The 16771-nt window shown below is 43.1% G+C and overlaps 1 protein-coding gene across 3 annotated transcripts in view; it reads left to right on the plus strand.

Moving 5' to 3' along the window:
* PLEKHH3 (pleckstrin homology, MyTH4 and FERM domain containing H3) overlaps positions 1-16771 on the plus strand; it is a 73801-nt gene that overhangs the window by 51776 nt on the left and 5254 nt on the right. For 2 of the 3 annotated variants that reach the window (XM_044297790.1, XM_044297792.1), the window contains 8 exons: positions 553-641; positions 2629-2823; positions 3704-3861; positions 5177-5300; positions 8688-8985; positions 9874-10081; positions 13577-13713; positions 15109-15229. In XM_044297790.1, coding sequence (XP_044153725.1) covers positions 553-641; positions 2629-2823; positions 3704-3861; positions 5177-5300; positions 8688-8985; positions 9874-10081; positions 13577-13713; positions 15109-15229 — 1330 coding nt within the window. The remainder of the gene's footprint in view (positions 1-552; positions 642-2628; positions 2824-3703; positions 3862-5176; positions 5301-8687; positions 8986-9873; positions 10082-13576; positions 13714-15108; positions 15230-16771) is intronic. The other variant, XM_044297791.1, reaches the window with a different exon arrangement.

The following is a 16771-nucleotide window of genomic DNA, read 5'->3' on the forward strand; positions in this document are numbered from 1 at the left end:
CAAAGAACGACGCTGGGCTTGGTAAGCTGCGAGGAGGCTGCGGCACTCACCGGGGTGCTGCGGCCTCTTCAAACAGCTGATTGGCAGGGGTGCTGGGAGTCTGACCCCCCCACCCATCAGATACTGTTGCAAAACTACAACTCCCACCATGCCCAGCTGTAGGCTGAAAGCTGTAGGCAGTCTTTGCATGCTGGGAGTTGTAGTTCTGCAACAGCTGGAGAGCCGCAGTTTGCCTATCACTGACCTATCCTAAAGATAGGTCATCAGTATAAAACGCTTGGAAATCCCCATTAAACAAAGGTGACCTTCATTGGGAAGTTATAATGTGATGATGCTATCAATGGCAGATTATAGGATATGGATATATGTTTGGAGTAACAGTATCTTGCTTCACAAGTGCTATATTCTTTTTATCATTTATTTTTGGCTATAAATCACGGCTGATAGGAGAAGAGCGAGTAGGTGGCCTAGAAGCCTCTTATCTGCTCTCATACTCTGTGTAATAAGTGGGTGGCTGGCTATGAGATCCCCTTCTGTCTTTGCTTATTTCAGGCCGTTACATGTCTCTGAGGAAAAATCCAGCCTGATAACACCCAGCAGCAAGGTTATATGCAAGGACGACCAAGATGTCATTGTGAAAGGTAATTATATATTCCCCGGTGGCTTAAAGGGAACCTGTCACCACCATAGAGGCTGTAGAACAGGCCGATGTTTGGGCAGTGTGAGCGTCAATGGATAATAATACAACTATCAGTGTATGCAAAGTGAATGATTGTTACCGCAGAGGTTCCTCCTCCATTCAGTTCTGTTGACTGTTGGCAGCACATCCCCGATTACACAGGATGATGTGTTACCAATAATTGGACATCTTTGATCCTGATGATAGATGCCCATTAGCCGAAAAATTAGCTTTTACCCGTTTATCGCCTGGTCAATTATTTGAGAACGAGCCATCCTATAAAGGCTTGTTCCCGATAATTGGCCCCAAATCGTGTGGTCTAATAAGGCTGTAACGGATCCCCAATCTTGTTGGGTACCTTACAGCTCAGTTCATCACGTTCCTGTGAATATTTTTGGTTACTTCGTCTTATCACTAACTTTGCAGAAAATCATCTTTATTCACTCGACACTGTATACAAGTTGACCTTTTAAAGTCAAGGAGGCAGCGGACCTCATGCTTCAAGTCTAGTCTGCCATCCCGACCCTTCAGTCTTCATGGACGTCTCTCATTTTGTTTAAGTCAGACACGATGAGCCTGAGATTCTGCGCATGCGCCATCATCTACCGTTTTCTGTGCACAAACAGGTTTTGCTGCAAAGGTAACAATTGAACAAAGTAACCGAATTCATCAATGGGAACTTGATGAACAGAGCTATAAGATTCTCTGGGCAGTTAGGAGGTTGTTATTTTTTTCGTGGTGACAGGTTCCCTTTAAAACTCATCCATCCAATGCCAACCACACAAAAAAAATATCCAAAAACATGAGTAATTTTTTTCTTGTCAAATTGAATTTTTTGTATGAAGCAGGTTTTGAGGCAGAAATTAATATTTTACATGTAAAGGGATGGTGGGAGTTGGAGAAGTTTGTATGACCGTAGAGAGAAAGGAAGCTGCGGGAGGACTGGACAGTGGCCAGGATTAGTGATATCAAATTATATAATGGTAATAAAACATTTAGGTGGCGTCCAGGTCTTGTGTAAGATCTGTCCTATGTAAACAGAATCGGTCTACTGAGATCACATTAGTTCTCATGTACAATAAAAACAATTTAAGGCGCTATTAGACTGCATGATTTTGCGCAATTATCAGGGATACGAATGCTCAGTCCCAATAATTGGCCCATATAAGGAGGTTGGGCCTCTCACAACCATATACTGGTGGTCTGGCTAACCTTTGATCTTAGATCAGGGCTGGCTCTGTGGCCATCGAATGCATGCAATCATCAAATGTGGTACATTGCAGCGTGATTTCTCATGTCATTGCCACTAATAGTTACAGGGTTTTTAGGACCCTATTCCACCTGGAGATGAAGCAGGCGATTGTCGGGAAGCAAGCGTACCTTTCTGGCAATCAACTGCTCGCTAGCGGAGGAGACCACTGCTATTACATGCAGCGATCTCCTCCTCAGAATAGGGAGTAGCGATCGCTATGCCATGACTCGTCCCCATACTTACTGTTTGCCGGCAGCAGATCGTGATTACACGATACCATCTGCCACTGACACACAAGGATTTTGAAACCTGATTCCAATTCCAATTACCTGATGAACGAGCGTTTGCTTGTTCATCGAGTGATCGGCGGCAGTATTACACTGCCAGATCATCGCTAACGAGCAACACTAACTCGTAGAGCTAAATCAGTGGAACTGATGCCCGTCACTTGTGCAGTTAGAAGAATAAACTTTTGGGGAGATTTGTCAAACTGGTGTAACGTAGAACTGCCTTAGTTGACCATAGTAACCAATCAGATTCCACCTGTCATTTTCCAAAGGAGCTGTGAAAAATGAAAGGAGGAATCTGATTGGTTGCTATGGTCAACTAAGCCAGTTCTACTTAACAACAGTTTGATAAATCTCCCCCTTTGTGTCTCCCAACTCACATTCAGTTTTCTGTTTCTCCTTTGCCTCAGGGTGGTTGCAGCGCGAGGTGTGTGGGGAAGCCAGACGGCCCTGGTCCAGGCTGAAGAAATACTGGTTTGCCCTGACTCCGGATTCCCTGGATTGCTACAATAGCAATGAGAAGCCTAACAAACGCTTGGGGAGCTTGGTGCTTACCAGCTTGTGTTCTGTCATGTGGCCATCTAAACAAACATACAAGGAGACAGGTAAACGGCAGCAGCCATCACGTCAGCATAGAGCAATCTCAGAAACGACCATCTCCTGTCATTTATGTGCTTATAATGCTGCTCTGTGTCTGCCTATTGATGTGAACAGCATTAGGCCTCCTACGCCTGAGGTCAAACTTGAGAAAAATTGCAAAATAGCTATACATTAGCAGGAATTCTGTCTGCGGAAAATGGGATCGACTAGGTTGGAAATTTGCGGGTGTAAATTACACGGGTAAGCCATGGTTGGCCGAGTTGGGGGACTAGGAAAGTCTGGTTGATAGGTTTAGTTTGGCACATTGCTGTTTATATGAACAATCCCATGAACGACTGATTGGCTGCAATGTCGCCGATCATCATCTCGTGTATGGCCAGCTTTAGACCATATACCTGGCCATATTACAGCTTCTGGGTTGAACAGAGCCATAATAGGACACCCTTAGACTTCTGTAAGGCATTACTTCACCTCTGTATGTCTCCAATTGTATATAGAGACCTACAGAAGTTTCTGTTCTCTGATCTTCTCAAGAAGCACTGGTTCTAGGGAGGGGGGGGGGGGGGGGGGGTAATGTCTCCACTGCTGCTACCTAGTATAGAGACTCACGGGGCTGTGTATGTTGATTAGGTTCACAAGTTAAATAAGTAGAAACGTAATCAAAGTTTTGCTGTTCTGAGCACTGACAATATCGTGGTAAAGTGGTAAATGGAAAGGCTCTCGTTGGGACAAGGTTTCAGAAAGGTGTCTTTGGTTCTAGTGCTTTTTATCCTGGGTAGGATCATAATCATATAATTGACATGCAACCAGTTCCATAATGAGGTCTCTCGTCTTTGATGGACAGTCACTGTCCACTCCTCTAATGCTTGTTCTGCTTGTCCTCAGGGTTCTGGAACGTAACTGTGTATGGCAGGAAGCACTGCTACCGCTTGTACACCGAACATCTCAATGAGGCCGTGCATTGGGTGTGCGCCATCCAGAAAGTAATAGACAGCAAAGACCCAATGGAGACTCCCACACAGCTGCTCATTAAAGACATTGAAGTGAGTAGATCTGACTGTAGATTGCATCCATCTATTGTCTACTTTCACATCGTACAGAATACATGTTGATATTGTAGTCACTATATACGTTTATACCTGACTGGTTTGTAGACATAGGAGCAGTGGTTCACAGCCAGGCACCATGCTTCTTATCTCCCTTTTGTATCATGTTTCTGTATGCATTTTGTTTGAATAAGTCACTGCACCCCCTTTCCCAAAATGTATTGCATAGCAGTGCTCAATATGTAGGCACATTATTAATTAAAATACCATGCAGTCATTTTCAGGATATCATCCCAATATGCAGTTAATGTCACCAGTTGATTTTCCCAGTGTCCGTTTGCCGTATGCCCCAGGAAAGCTTGCAGGGCATACATCAAATGAGTCCATAGGCCCCTATGGTATATGTAGTTATACCTTCTGATGTGCGGGATAGTTAAGCCTGCGGCACTATTGCATATAGAGGCGCCCCACCAGATAACTATACATGTTAAAAATGCAAACAGGCAGCACTCTTAGGTAAAAAATAGTAATAAAAAATGTATTCACCCATGTGGACGCAACGTTTCGACTCAACACTAGAGCCTTTCTCAAGAGAAAGGCTCCAGTGTTGAGCCGAAACATCGTGGTCACATGGGTGAATACATTTCTTCTTATTATTTTTTACCTAAAAGTGCTGCCTGTTTGCATTTTTACCTTTTGGGCAATAGTGTAGTCCCGTTAGGCTTGCACGTCTTTTTTTCTTATTGATTTTTAAATCTGATGCTGCCATTTTCCTGTTTTATACCACTTGTTATACTTTTTTTTTTTTTTTTTCTTACATGGGGCCCTATACTATGTGTAATACCTATGTGTGCGTAAACCCTAGTAGATAGACTTCTGGGTCCACCAGAGCAGCTCTCAGCTCTGGCCTATAGATGGGGATGGGGTCATGCAGTTGGTGGAACCACTGCTACACTAGAAAAAAGGAAACTGTAAACCATAGGATTACTTACTTGTGTATTCTGTTTCCACACATTGTATCCCCTAAATTTTGGCTTAACCAGAAGCTTCAGACTTTTCTCTGTTGTAACATATTCTGCAAAACTCAGCACTGCCTCAAAATATGACAGAATCTCAGCTGTTTTACATATAAAGGCTCTGTGTCGAAACAGGATGTTGAGAGAAATCTGAAGCTTATTTTGAGTTTTTGAAGAAGGAAGCTTCATGGTGTCACATATGTTCTGCAACACTAATGATAACCACAATTGTGTCAGTGCCGTGAGAAAGATGATCTTACAGCGACTTTTCCTTCTATTTCTTTTTCATCATTCAGGAGAATAATGGTAATCAAGAAACAGTGGAAGAAATCTACAGATTGAACCCCATTTTACGGCATACAAAGAACCCCGTCTATGCTCCACTTTTACCCTTTCCGTATGGATCTGACGATCATTCCCGTAAGTGTTGGGAAACGGTGTTTGCTGTGGTTTCGCTTTGCGTCATCTAAAGCCAAACCTAAGTGGTGACTTTTTGTGAAGAATAGTGAAAGAGCCTTAGATTATTCTACTAGAGTAGCATGGAGACGGAGAAGGTAACTTAATGATTTAAGTTGTATTTGCCAACACCCAGCATCGCTCCTAACCGACCAGTTTCAGATCGTAAGATTGTAAAGTTAGCCTTTTCACATATGCTAGGCTGTTTCTAAAGCCATCAGTCATCTGCCTTCATAAAAAAGCAGACATGAATATCTATCTTAGGTTGGCATATTCATTACTTCTAGTTATTCCCAAATAACTGGAGGTAAGACCCAGAATGTAACTGAACCAAATGGCATTGGATAGACCCCGTTAACGACAATGGTGTCTGTTTGGTAGTCCACTCTTCCTGCAGAAAAACAGGCTGCATGCAGGACTCTTGTCGACTGTTTTTGACAGAATCTGTCATGGTTCCCCTAAACTGAACCTCCAATGAAGATGTGGACAAGCCCTAATTACCTGCTCCATGATTGCTTAGACGGCAGCTATTGGGAAGAGTCGCGACCACCATACACAATAGATTATTCCGTCACTTCTTAACTTTTAGATAAAGTCTACATTATCTTGGCAATACAATGGCAAATATCTCTAACATGCCAATATTCTATGGTCCAGCATGTGTGTTTGTGCATACACTGATAGCAACTGAGATACTTCACATCAAAAATGACCATGGAATCCAGTTTTTGTTCTGTGTTATCAGATGACTGCAGTGTATTATAACAAACTGTTTATTGGTATACATTATTTACCTCTGCTTGCATCTGTGAGATTTTTACCTAGGTCCAAATAGGGGAATTATACTCACGTGTAAACCAAGTAAAAAAAAGTAGAAGATGATTACGGCCAATTAGTCCAATTTTAGCAGAATAAAAATCCTTCTCGACTCCCATTATATCAACACATGGGTAGATACACAAGGCAATAAGCGGGAACAAACCGTTTGCTCCAGATCATTATCCACAATTACATGCAGCAATCATCCCGTTTTATGGGGATGAAAAATCATTACTACAGGTTGATTGTGTTTCCATCCCTGCTTACACAAGGCTGTATGTCGCATAAACTATCCGGGCAGCTGACAGACTCGTTTTTTGCTTGTTTTCAGGTGTCGATGGATCATTTGCACTGGCCAATTATTGGGAATGAGCATTCATAGGCAAATCCATTCCAGATAATTGCCTGGTCCATGGCCAGTGTAAAAGGGCCTTAATCTCTTGATTGACATCTCATCTTCAGAATCTAGTACCCATAACCTGTGATATCATTACTTTCATGAAAGCCATCCAGACACCTCTTGAATTTGTGCAATCAACCATCACTACTTCTGGTGTTAGAGAGTTCTATATTTCTGATGAGTTCCTCTTAGTGCAGCTACACCGTGTTTAGCCATAGTTTGGACAGGAACTAGCAATTTTATGAGAACTAATACTAGAAAGTGATACATGAGGTGCTTCCACCAAGGCCGAGTTCACACTTCAGTTATTTGGTCAGTTATTTCCATCAGTTATTGTGAGCCAAAACCAGGTGTGGGTCAAAAACACTGAAAAGGAGGAAATCTTTGCATTCTACCTTATATCTGAGTGGGCTTCACCACTGTTTTTGGCTCGCAATAACTGACCAAAGCGGTCTTCTTGTCCTCATGGACGTGCCGGTAAAGTTGCATCTTTTATTCTGTGCCAAGAGCTTATAAATTGTGCTGCACATTAGTGATGTCTATTGTGTAGCTGTGTGAGACACACCATGTGTCCCTGTCTATTAAAAAAACATGGCTAGTCCTTTTTTTGGGATACCAGTTTAAGTCGAGAGAAAACACTGGATTCCAAATGGGAAAAGTTTCACAGTCCCTTCCTCCGAGTGCATGCTGGGGCCAGCTGAACGCTAGCACTGCAAAACCTTTGAAAGACAATTATACATAAACTCACATTATGCAAATTGAGACCCCAAGCACGTCCGCAATGAGCAAAATATTACTGGTAATCTAGGATTTGATCATCTGCATTACGATCATTTACCGCTTATGTGGCTTGTCCTTTAGGGGATTCCCACTCCAGCGAATAAGGAAATCATTGTCTTTCTTGAGGACCCCAGACGCCGGGGAGTTTTGAAATGTCTTAGTCATTCTCTGTCCTTTGATCCCTTGTCTCTCTCCCTCTGGTCTGGCAGACAGAGTAGCACTAACTTCCCGTATTAAATATTAAAATGAAAGCCGCTGGTTACGCGTCTTATTTTATTTTTACCACGTTTGTGGCGTCTTTTCTGGGAAATTCATCTATGACTTTACTGATTTGTTCCACGTAGTGGCGTCACATTATAGGGGTTGTTTCTGCCGCACATACCGTGTTTGTATGTCCTCTTAGGGTATGTGGACATCACAGAGAGGGAGTTCCTCCCTATGAGCCAGAATGGAGAACCACTATATGATCAACTGTTCATTTCAATAGCCGCCACATATGTCATATGATTAACATCCGTTTCTAAACATTTTAAGAGCCCTCGGTGAAAAGGTGGTAAACCTTCGTTCAGTCAAGTGATCGCATCTTTCATGCAGCACCTAAAATCATGGTTTGTGGGCATCACATTGCCCTGTGTAAAAAGGCATTGGCTGCCCACAAACAACGAACCCCTATGCAGAAGAACAATCACAGTAGTGATTGTTGATTCCCATACAGCAGAGGTGACTGTTACATGTAAATGCAGCTCTGCTGTAGTGCAAAGATCAGGCAATGATCGGGAAATAATGGTTTCTTCCCAATAATGGTTTTTATTACACGTTCAGCATATGTGCCTGGAAAGCTCCTGGCTCACACTCTGAATGTACCCATAGGCCCTCTTTCACCCAGCATATGCCAAGAGTGTCCTTATTCTTACAATGGAAGTCAATGGCCGTTGTATGCCACTGTGTGCCTATGCAGTGGCGTACTTTGGAGGGTTATGTCTGAGGTATAGATCAGGGATGTAGATGTGAATAGGGTCTAACATCGCTGTTTGCACCAATTTTCTTAACCTCAGTATGCCTTCCTCTAGGCCATTTGTCAGAATTATATAATTGTTGTAATTTTTCTTTTTTTGTGAAAAGGTTTTTGAGGAATTGTGGGAGCAATTATCTGTCTCCCCCTAGCCTTAGGTGTAGCGACTGGTTATTAAACTCTCTTTTTTAAGCATACCCTTTCATGTACTTTTTTCCAGCATGCAGATGGTTTATAATTCTATATTTTCTTGTTTAAACAAGTGCAGATTACATAAGTGCTTGCCTTTTAGTGCGTTTTGTGTTTCAAACCCTAATTTGCCCCTTTTTGCCTTTTTCAGCCAATAATGTCAAGGGTTACACAGCTCTACGAGATGAAGCAGTGAAAATATTTAACTCCCTGCAGCAACTGGAGAGCGAACGAGACCCCGTGCCCCTGATGCAGGGCGTCCTTCAGACATGCCTAGACCTACGGCCTCTTCGAGATGAGGTGTACTGCCAAGTTATGAAGCAAACCACAGATCCACCAGATCCGGGGAGTGTTTCTGACCTCAGATATTGGCAGCTGCTTACTTGCATGAGTTGCACTTACCTGCCCAGTCCTGCTGTCCTGCGCTTTCTACTGTTTCACTTGCACAGGTAAATTAGTAGTAAGCTATCAAAGTGAACTTAGCTTGTTACTGTTACTCAGAGGTACTCCCAGGTAATCAACTATATGACATGCTAATGACAAATATGGTGAATCACCTGTTTTAAATTGCACCCCTCCCCAGCTCTGTGCACACAAATGGAATGACTAAGAAGTGCGACATGTTAATCTCATGCTGTTCTAATGGAGCGGACCATTACATTGTGCATTACAATGTGACAAGTGAATGAGACTCCTGGTATAGAATGGTTTTCGTTCTTTTCGAGCAGGGATAGCAGCTCAGCCGACAGCCCAACCCATACACATGCACGCTGGGCTCTACGAGTGTTTAAAAAGGAAGTAAGACGCTGCCAGACATCTCTGGTGGAGATAATCTGCGCTGAGAACAAGAGGTTTCGGCATGTTGAAATCCAACATGCCCGCTCCATCTTTCTCTCATCTGGTGTAGGCAGGGGTGCACCTAGCCTTCCTGCTGCATGAGGCAAAAACTGAAACGGCGCCCCCCCCCCCCCCTCCAATGCCAATTTCTTAACCTAATCCCTTTGCCACAATGAAAGTACTCATTGCCCATAGGAAAATAGGCATGTGCCAATAGGTCTCACTTGGTAGTAGCTAATTTCATACATCATGGGAAATGGAACGCCTCGTAGATGAGACGTTCGGGGCTGTTTCGTGGCTTCCCATTTACATACTTTATCTCATCACAACGATGGGTCAGTATAGTGGTACATGCCCTTTGGATAATTTGAAAGCACTGACCTTGAGAATAGAGGATCTGTCCATTGAGCAATAATACAGATACTGGATTTTTATTTGATATGATTGTTTGGAAAGAAAGTGTTGGTAGATGAGACAGAATCGTATCTTGCTCTTCCTAGAATGAAAAGCCAATACCCCGACGCAGAAATGGAGAAGTACGCCGACTTCATCCTGTCTGCTCTGGATAAGACAAAGCAGCGCGAGTATGTGCCATCCTATGAGGAGATCTCTGTGCTGATTCAGAGGCAGGAGTTGATATGCACTGTATACTACCCAGGAGCCGGCGTCTGCAAAGTACCCATTACATCTCATACTACAGCTGGAGAGGTGAGATATGGTTTGCGTTATGCTTATTCCAATCGACTTCTTGCCTTGAAATGAAAACTTGTTTATCGCTGTAAAAGTTGCACTGCATCCAGTAGGCTTGTGCTAGGGTAGATGGTGGAATCTCTCTGCCGATCGTTAACAGGCATTATTCATATGCTCATAACTGGCATGTACTATTTCACTGAGCCAGAGAATAAATTATTACACTTCACCCTAGGAATTATGGGCAGAGACATGAATTGTACCATTTTGTGCTCCTATTGGTCAACCTTACATCTGGAACTACTGGTTTGGATGCAGCCAGAGATATGGATGAATCAAATCCTGAATGAAACTTGCAGGAAACTGTTTGAATCTTGTTAGATCTCATCAGTGCAAGGTATGGGTCAATGAAATCACTCCAATATTAGAGAACGTCCTTCTACTGAGAGAACTTCGGCTTTGGAGAACCTACCAGAATTTATAAGGGAATTTTGTAAATCTGATTTCTAATACAGTATTATTGGATTTCATTCATTTTAGGTACAGGAGTGCTCCGACTATACACATAGCTGTCTTACAGATCTGCTAGCACACTACAGACTGCTGTTTATGGACTGTGAATGGGCGCCATGCTTGTTGCAACTTTCCAATAACAGCTGGGGCCATGCCTTGATTTTTAAAAGGGGTTGTCACGGTAAGACTATTTAGGCAGGAGCTACACAGTGACTTTGGCCATTTGGTGCGACCAAAGATTGCTGTGTAGCTGAGAAGCCTGAAAATATAATGGAAGTAAGTGGGGTCACCGCAACCCCAGAATCACAAAAAATCCAGTAGTTACAGCAACTTTGGAGTTGCACTGAGACCCCATTCGCTTCTATTATGTTATGAGGCTGCACTGCTCCACAGCTAAGCTTTTTGCAGCCAAAGTCACCATGTAGCTCCAGCCTTAAAGGGCTTTTTTTTTTTTTTTTAACATATACTGGTAGGTTCACCAAACTGGGACCTACAGTTTAAGCCAGTCCTAAAACCTCAACTAAATATTATTTATCTATACACTATTTGAACACCCTGTGATTTTGGAAGTTCTCCCACTTAGAAATCATGGAGGGGTCTCAAATTCACATTGTAGGTGCATTCCCACTCTGGGAGACAGAATAAAAATAAATAAATCAGGAAATCACTTTGTATGATTTTTAAAGAATTTGTCTTGCACTACTGAACATAAGTATTTGAACACCTGAGAAAATCAGTGTTAATATTTGGTACAGAAGCCTTTGTCTGGAATTAGGGGTCAAACGTTTCCTGTAGGTTTGCACACACTGCAACAGGGATTTTGGCCCACTGCTCCACACAGATCTCCTCTAGATCTGTCAGGTTTTGGGGCTGTCGCTGAGCATCACAGAGTTTTAGCTCCCTCCAAAGATGTTCTATTGGATTTAGGTCTGGAGACTGGCTAGGCCACTCCAGAACCTTGATATGCTTCTCACGGAGCCACTCCTTAGTTATTCTGGCTGTGTGCTTCGGATCGTTGTCATGTTGGAAGACCCAGCCACAACCCATCTTCAATGCTCTGACAGAGGCAAGGAGGCTGTTGCTCAAAATCTCACAATAAGGGCTCATGCACACGACAGTATTTTGCGTTCAGTATACTGGCCGTTTTTTTTTGTTCAGTATGTGGTACATATACTGAACCATTCATTTCAATGGTTCAGCAAAAAAACGGAAGTGTCTCAGTGTGCATTCCGTTTCAGTATTTCCGTACCGTGAAAAGATAGAACATGTCCTATTCTTGTCCGCAAATCACGGTGCTTGGCTCCATTCAAGTCAATGGGTCCGCAAAAAAAAACAGAACACATACGGAAATGCATCCGTATGTCTTCCGTATCCGTTTTTGCGGAACCATCTATTGAAAATGTTATGCCCAGGCCAATTTTTTCTATGTAATTACTGAATAATGTATATGGCATACGAAAAAACGGAAAGGAAACTAAAACACAACGGAAACAAACAATAGAACGGATCCGTAAAAAACGGACCGAAAAACACTGAAAAAGTGATACGGTCATGTGCATGAGCCCTAAATGCGTTCAGTATTACTATGGCAGCCAGGACGCTATTAAAGTCCTGGTTGCCATAGTAGTAGTGGGGAGCAGTATACTTACCGTCCGTGCGGCTCCCGGGGCGCTCCAGAATGACGTCAGAGCGCCCCATGCGCATGGATGACGTGTCCATGCGATCATGTCATCCATGCGCGTGGGGCGCCCTGACGTCATTCTGGAGCGCCTGGGGAGCCGCACGGACGGTAAGTATGCTGCTCCCCCGCTCCCCGCTACACTTTACCATGGCTGCCAGGACTCTAGCGTCCTGGCAGCCATGGTAACCATTCAGAAAAAGCTAAACGTTGGATCCGGCAATGCGCCGAAACGACGTTTAGCTTAAGGCCAGATCCGGATTAATGCCTTTCAATGGGCATTAATTCCGGATCCGGCCTTGCGGCAAGTCTTCAGGATTTTTGGCCGGAGCAAAAAGCGCAGCATGCTGCGGTATTTTCTCCGGCCCAAAAACGTTCCGTTCCGGAACTGAAGACATCCTGATGCATCCTGAACGGATTTCACTCCATTCAGAATGCATGGGGAGAATCCTGATCAGGATTCTTCCGGCATAGAGCCCCGACGACGGAACTCTATGCCGGAACAAAAAAACGCAAGTGTGAAAGAGGCCTAAGTAAAAGGTATTGCCCATATATATGGTAGTATAGTCAAAAGTTGTCCCTTCTCCGCCAATAACCAATTAATTGACAACTGCCACCGATCTAACTTGGATTAGGCTGTTACTTCTTGTCTTTTAGATTTTTTTCTTTTGGGTTTTGTCTGGAATGTACCGTATTTATTTAGTTTTTGTTTTAAGGCCTCCTTCAGACGTCTGTGTTTAACCTGTAACTTCCATAAGTGGTTGTGAGCCAAAACTAAGTGAGGGTGAAATAGACAGACCAGGTGCAAATCTTTCCATTATACCTTATCTTTTGTAGGCTTCACTCCTGGTTTTGGCTCATGGTCACTGATAGAAATCACTGATCAAACACTAAATGTGTAAATAAGGCTTTAGGCTAGGTTTACACTTGCACCTAGATTCTGGCATTCTGTTTTGGCATAAGAACAAAATACCAGAATAACCGGATCTGGCATATGCTGGACTCCACCAACACACGCCGGTTCCAGCGCGAGTACCGGGATTGCCAGACTAAATACATCAGCATGCTGCAGTATTTCGTACTTTATTTTTGCTGGAATCTACCCGCTGATCACATAGCCTGAGGAGAAGGAATGCGAGCTAGACCTTGGATTCTTACATGTAGAGTGTAAGCCCTCATGGGCAGGGCCCGCTCTCCTTCTGTACCAGTTTGTAACTCGTTTTGTTTACGATTAGTGTAATTGTCTGTATTATGTATGAATAGCGCTTTAATAATAAATAATAATAATAATGAAGTCTTCTCAATGTTATCTCCTGAAACAGTTGGTGGAAGAGCTGATCAAACAGCTGAATCTGACTCACAGTCGAAACATATTTGCCCTCTTTGAGCAGAACAACCATTACGAGCAAGCTTTGGCCAAAGCCACTGTAGTTGCCGATACCCTCACCAGGTTTGAAAAGTAAATGGAGCTTTTACTAGTGGGTTTTAAGGGGGAAGGGGGACAGTTGGTTAGACCTGATCATTCTGATGAAAACATGTGTAAATCAAGTCACTTATTGAATGCATGAGTTTGGATAAGGCCACAAAGAGAGACATTGGAGTGCAATAAGATTTGGCTTGGTTTTTAAATTGATTACATGCCCACACAATTTTGTCGGAAATCAGCGGTTTTGCCTCCACTACTATTAATAATCAGTTTGAAAACCATGGCAAAATGTACCTTGGCTTGTGCTTGGCCACCTCAGTGTCGCTTTCTGTGGTTTTACTTTTTAATGCAATTCATTCAATAAAACATTTCAGTTTTAGACTAAAATGTTTCTTGAGACAATGAACACTGTGGGAGAGATTGATCAAAACTGGTGTAAAGGAAACGTTACCTACTTCCCCATGGCAACCAACACCAGTTTTGATAAATCCCCCTCCCTTTAAGTCATATTTTTAATCTGTATGTGCAATAACATATAGAGCGTGGCTTCTACAGTTTCAGTTTTTCCCTAGGTAACTTGGATATGTAAAAAAAGATATAGATATATATATATATTTTTATTTATTTTGTTTTTAAATCACATAGGCCCTTTGACTTAGGGCTCATGCACACAGCCGTAGCCGTTTTTGCGGTACCCAAATTGCAGATCCGCAAAACACGGATACCAGCCATGTGTTTTCTGCATTTTGCAGAACAGAAAGTCCGGCCCATAATAGAACTGTCCTATCCTTGTCCGTAATGCAGACATGTTCTATATTTTTACAGGTGCCACAGAATGGAAATACTAATGCGGACAGCACGCGGTGTGCTGTCTGCATTTTTTGCAGCCACGTTGATGTGAATGGGTCCGCATCCAACCGGAGAAAAAATGCAAACCAAAAATAAGTTTGTGTGCATGCGCCCTTAGGGTGACCATTCAGATTGATGAATATCGGTCAAACCAACCAATTATGGTGGGCCCACTATTCATTGTGTATTGGGGCCTCCTAACCCTCCCACGATGGCAGATGTGAAGTGAAAGAAGCATTGGACAATTGGATTTCAGCGTACTTGATTTCTTGTTTTCAGTAGAAATAAGTTGTGGTCAGTGGAGTCTAGCTGTAGCTTGCGCCCTTGTTCCTACTAAAAACACACGCACATTTAGCTGAACCGAATGTGCATGTGTATATGGGGAGGAATAACTGATAGTTAAAGGTGTTAGGGGATACTTCTGAAATCATGCTTCAATCACTGGAGGCCACTCCATGCTCCAAGTATGGAGGCTCCAGCCAGAAGGCATATTCAGAACAAGGATGAGTGGAATCTTTATTATTGTATTCAAACCATGGCTACTGAAAATCTGTAACATTTAGTGTTTTTTTTTTGTAGCTTCACGTGTAAAGAGAAGGGGTTTGAAACACGATGGAAGTTATACTTCAAGCTTTACTGTTTCCTTGACACAGAAGATGTCCTGAAGGACAGCTTAGAATATTCCTTCCTGTTTGAGCAGGTATGTGACAGATCCACGTGTCTCAACCATGTTCCTTATGTTGTGTCAGATCCATATTTAACCCTTTAAAAAAAAACTATGGTATGTCACGAATGGACTAATCTAGATTGGACACAATGGAAGCACCATTCTCTGGTTGTCTATCATTTTCTAGTTTAGTAGGAAATAATATCACAAGGCAATTAGCATTTTAAATTTGGTGGCTTCATAGATCCCTTTTCCCAGGAACTGGATGGTTTTGAATGGATCCATTCACTTTTTATAGCAGAGTAGGGGGAGCATCTGAGGTATCTTGTATCTAAATTTGCTATGCAAGTCAACACAAGCTATGGTTCTCTGAGCAGACATTTTAGACTTCAGAGAGGTTGGATGTAGTGTTGAGAATACAGACAGGAAGTTCAGGAAAATATCTTCTCCCATGAGAACTACTTTTTTGACAGATCTCTAAGGCCTCATTTAGACAACTGGAATATGGGCGCATTTTAGCAACCATATCAAGACCAAAGACCTTAACCCAAGCAGGAGTTTTGTAACCTAATGGGGTTTTCCAGGATGTTGGCATCGATGGCCAGTCCTCAGGATAGGACATCAATATATGATCGTCAGGGGTCTAATACCCCTGCAGATCAGCAGTTTCAGAGTAGCTCAGTACCAGAACTTGGCGACGCAACTACACAGCTCTGTCCAGAGGCGTACATAGGAATCACTGGGCCCCATAGCAAAAATCTGAATTGGGCCCCTTAACCCCGCCCACTACCCACCATGGCCCCTCCCACTTCCTGACTTTGCTCCTCCCATGCCACACCCCCATTAAATAAATTTATACATGACCTACAGAAACTGTTAGGGGTTTCCTGGGGGTGACCTGTCACATGGGATATCTGCTGCAGCCTGCAGGTCTCCTTATTTGGGGTGCCATGTTAGGCTACTTTCACACTTGCGTTCGGGTCTCCGCTTGTGAGTTCCGTTTGAAGGCTCTCACAAGCGGCACCGAACGGATCCGTCCAGCCCTAATGCATTCTGAATGGATGCGGATCCGCTCAGAATGCATCAGTATGGCTCCGTCTGTCCTCCGCTCAGCAGGCGGACACTTGAACGCTGCTTGCAGCGTTCGGGTGTCCGCCTGGCCGTGCGGAGGCAAACGGATCCGTCCAGACTTACAATGTAAGTCAATGGGGACGGATCCGTTTGAAGTTGACACAGTATGGCTCAATTTTCAAACTGATCCGTCCCCCTTTGACTTTCAATGGAAAGTCAAAATGGATCCGTTTGCACTATCATGAACAAAAAAAAAAAAAGTTTTTTTTTTTTTGTTCATGTTAATGCAAACTGATCCGTTCTGAACGGATCTAAGCGTTTGCATTATAGGTGCGGATCCGTCTGTGCAGACACCAGACGGATCCGCTCTGAACGCAAGTGTGAAAGTAGCCTTAAAGGGAATCTGTCACTAGCAATTTACCCCCAATTTTTTTTTTCATGAATCCATGTTTAACAGAGTACCTGTTTTCCATCTGTCTTGTTCTTTTGATTGTGAGTCTTGTC

This window comes from Bufo gargarizans, chromosome 6, assembly GCF_014858855.1.
Source record: "Bufo gargarizans isolate SCDJY-AF-19 chromosome 6, ASM1485885v1, whole genome shotgun sequence".
Classification (NCBI taxonomy): domain Eukaryota; kingdom Metazoa; phylum Chordata; class Amphibia; order Anura; family Bufonidae; genus Bufo; species Bufo gargarizans.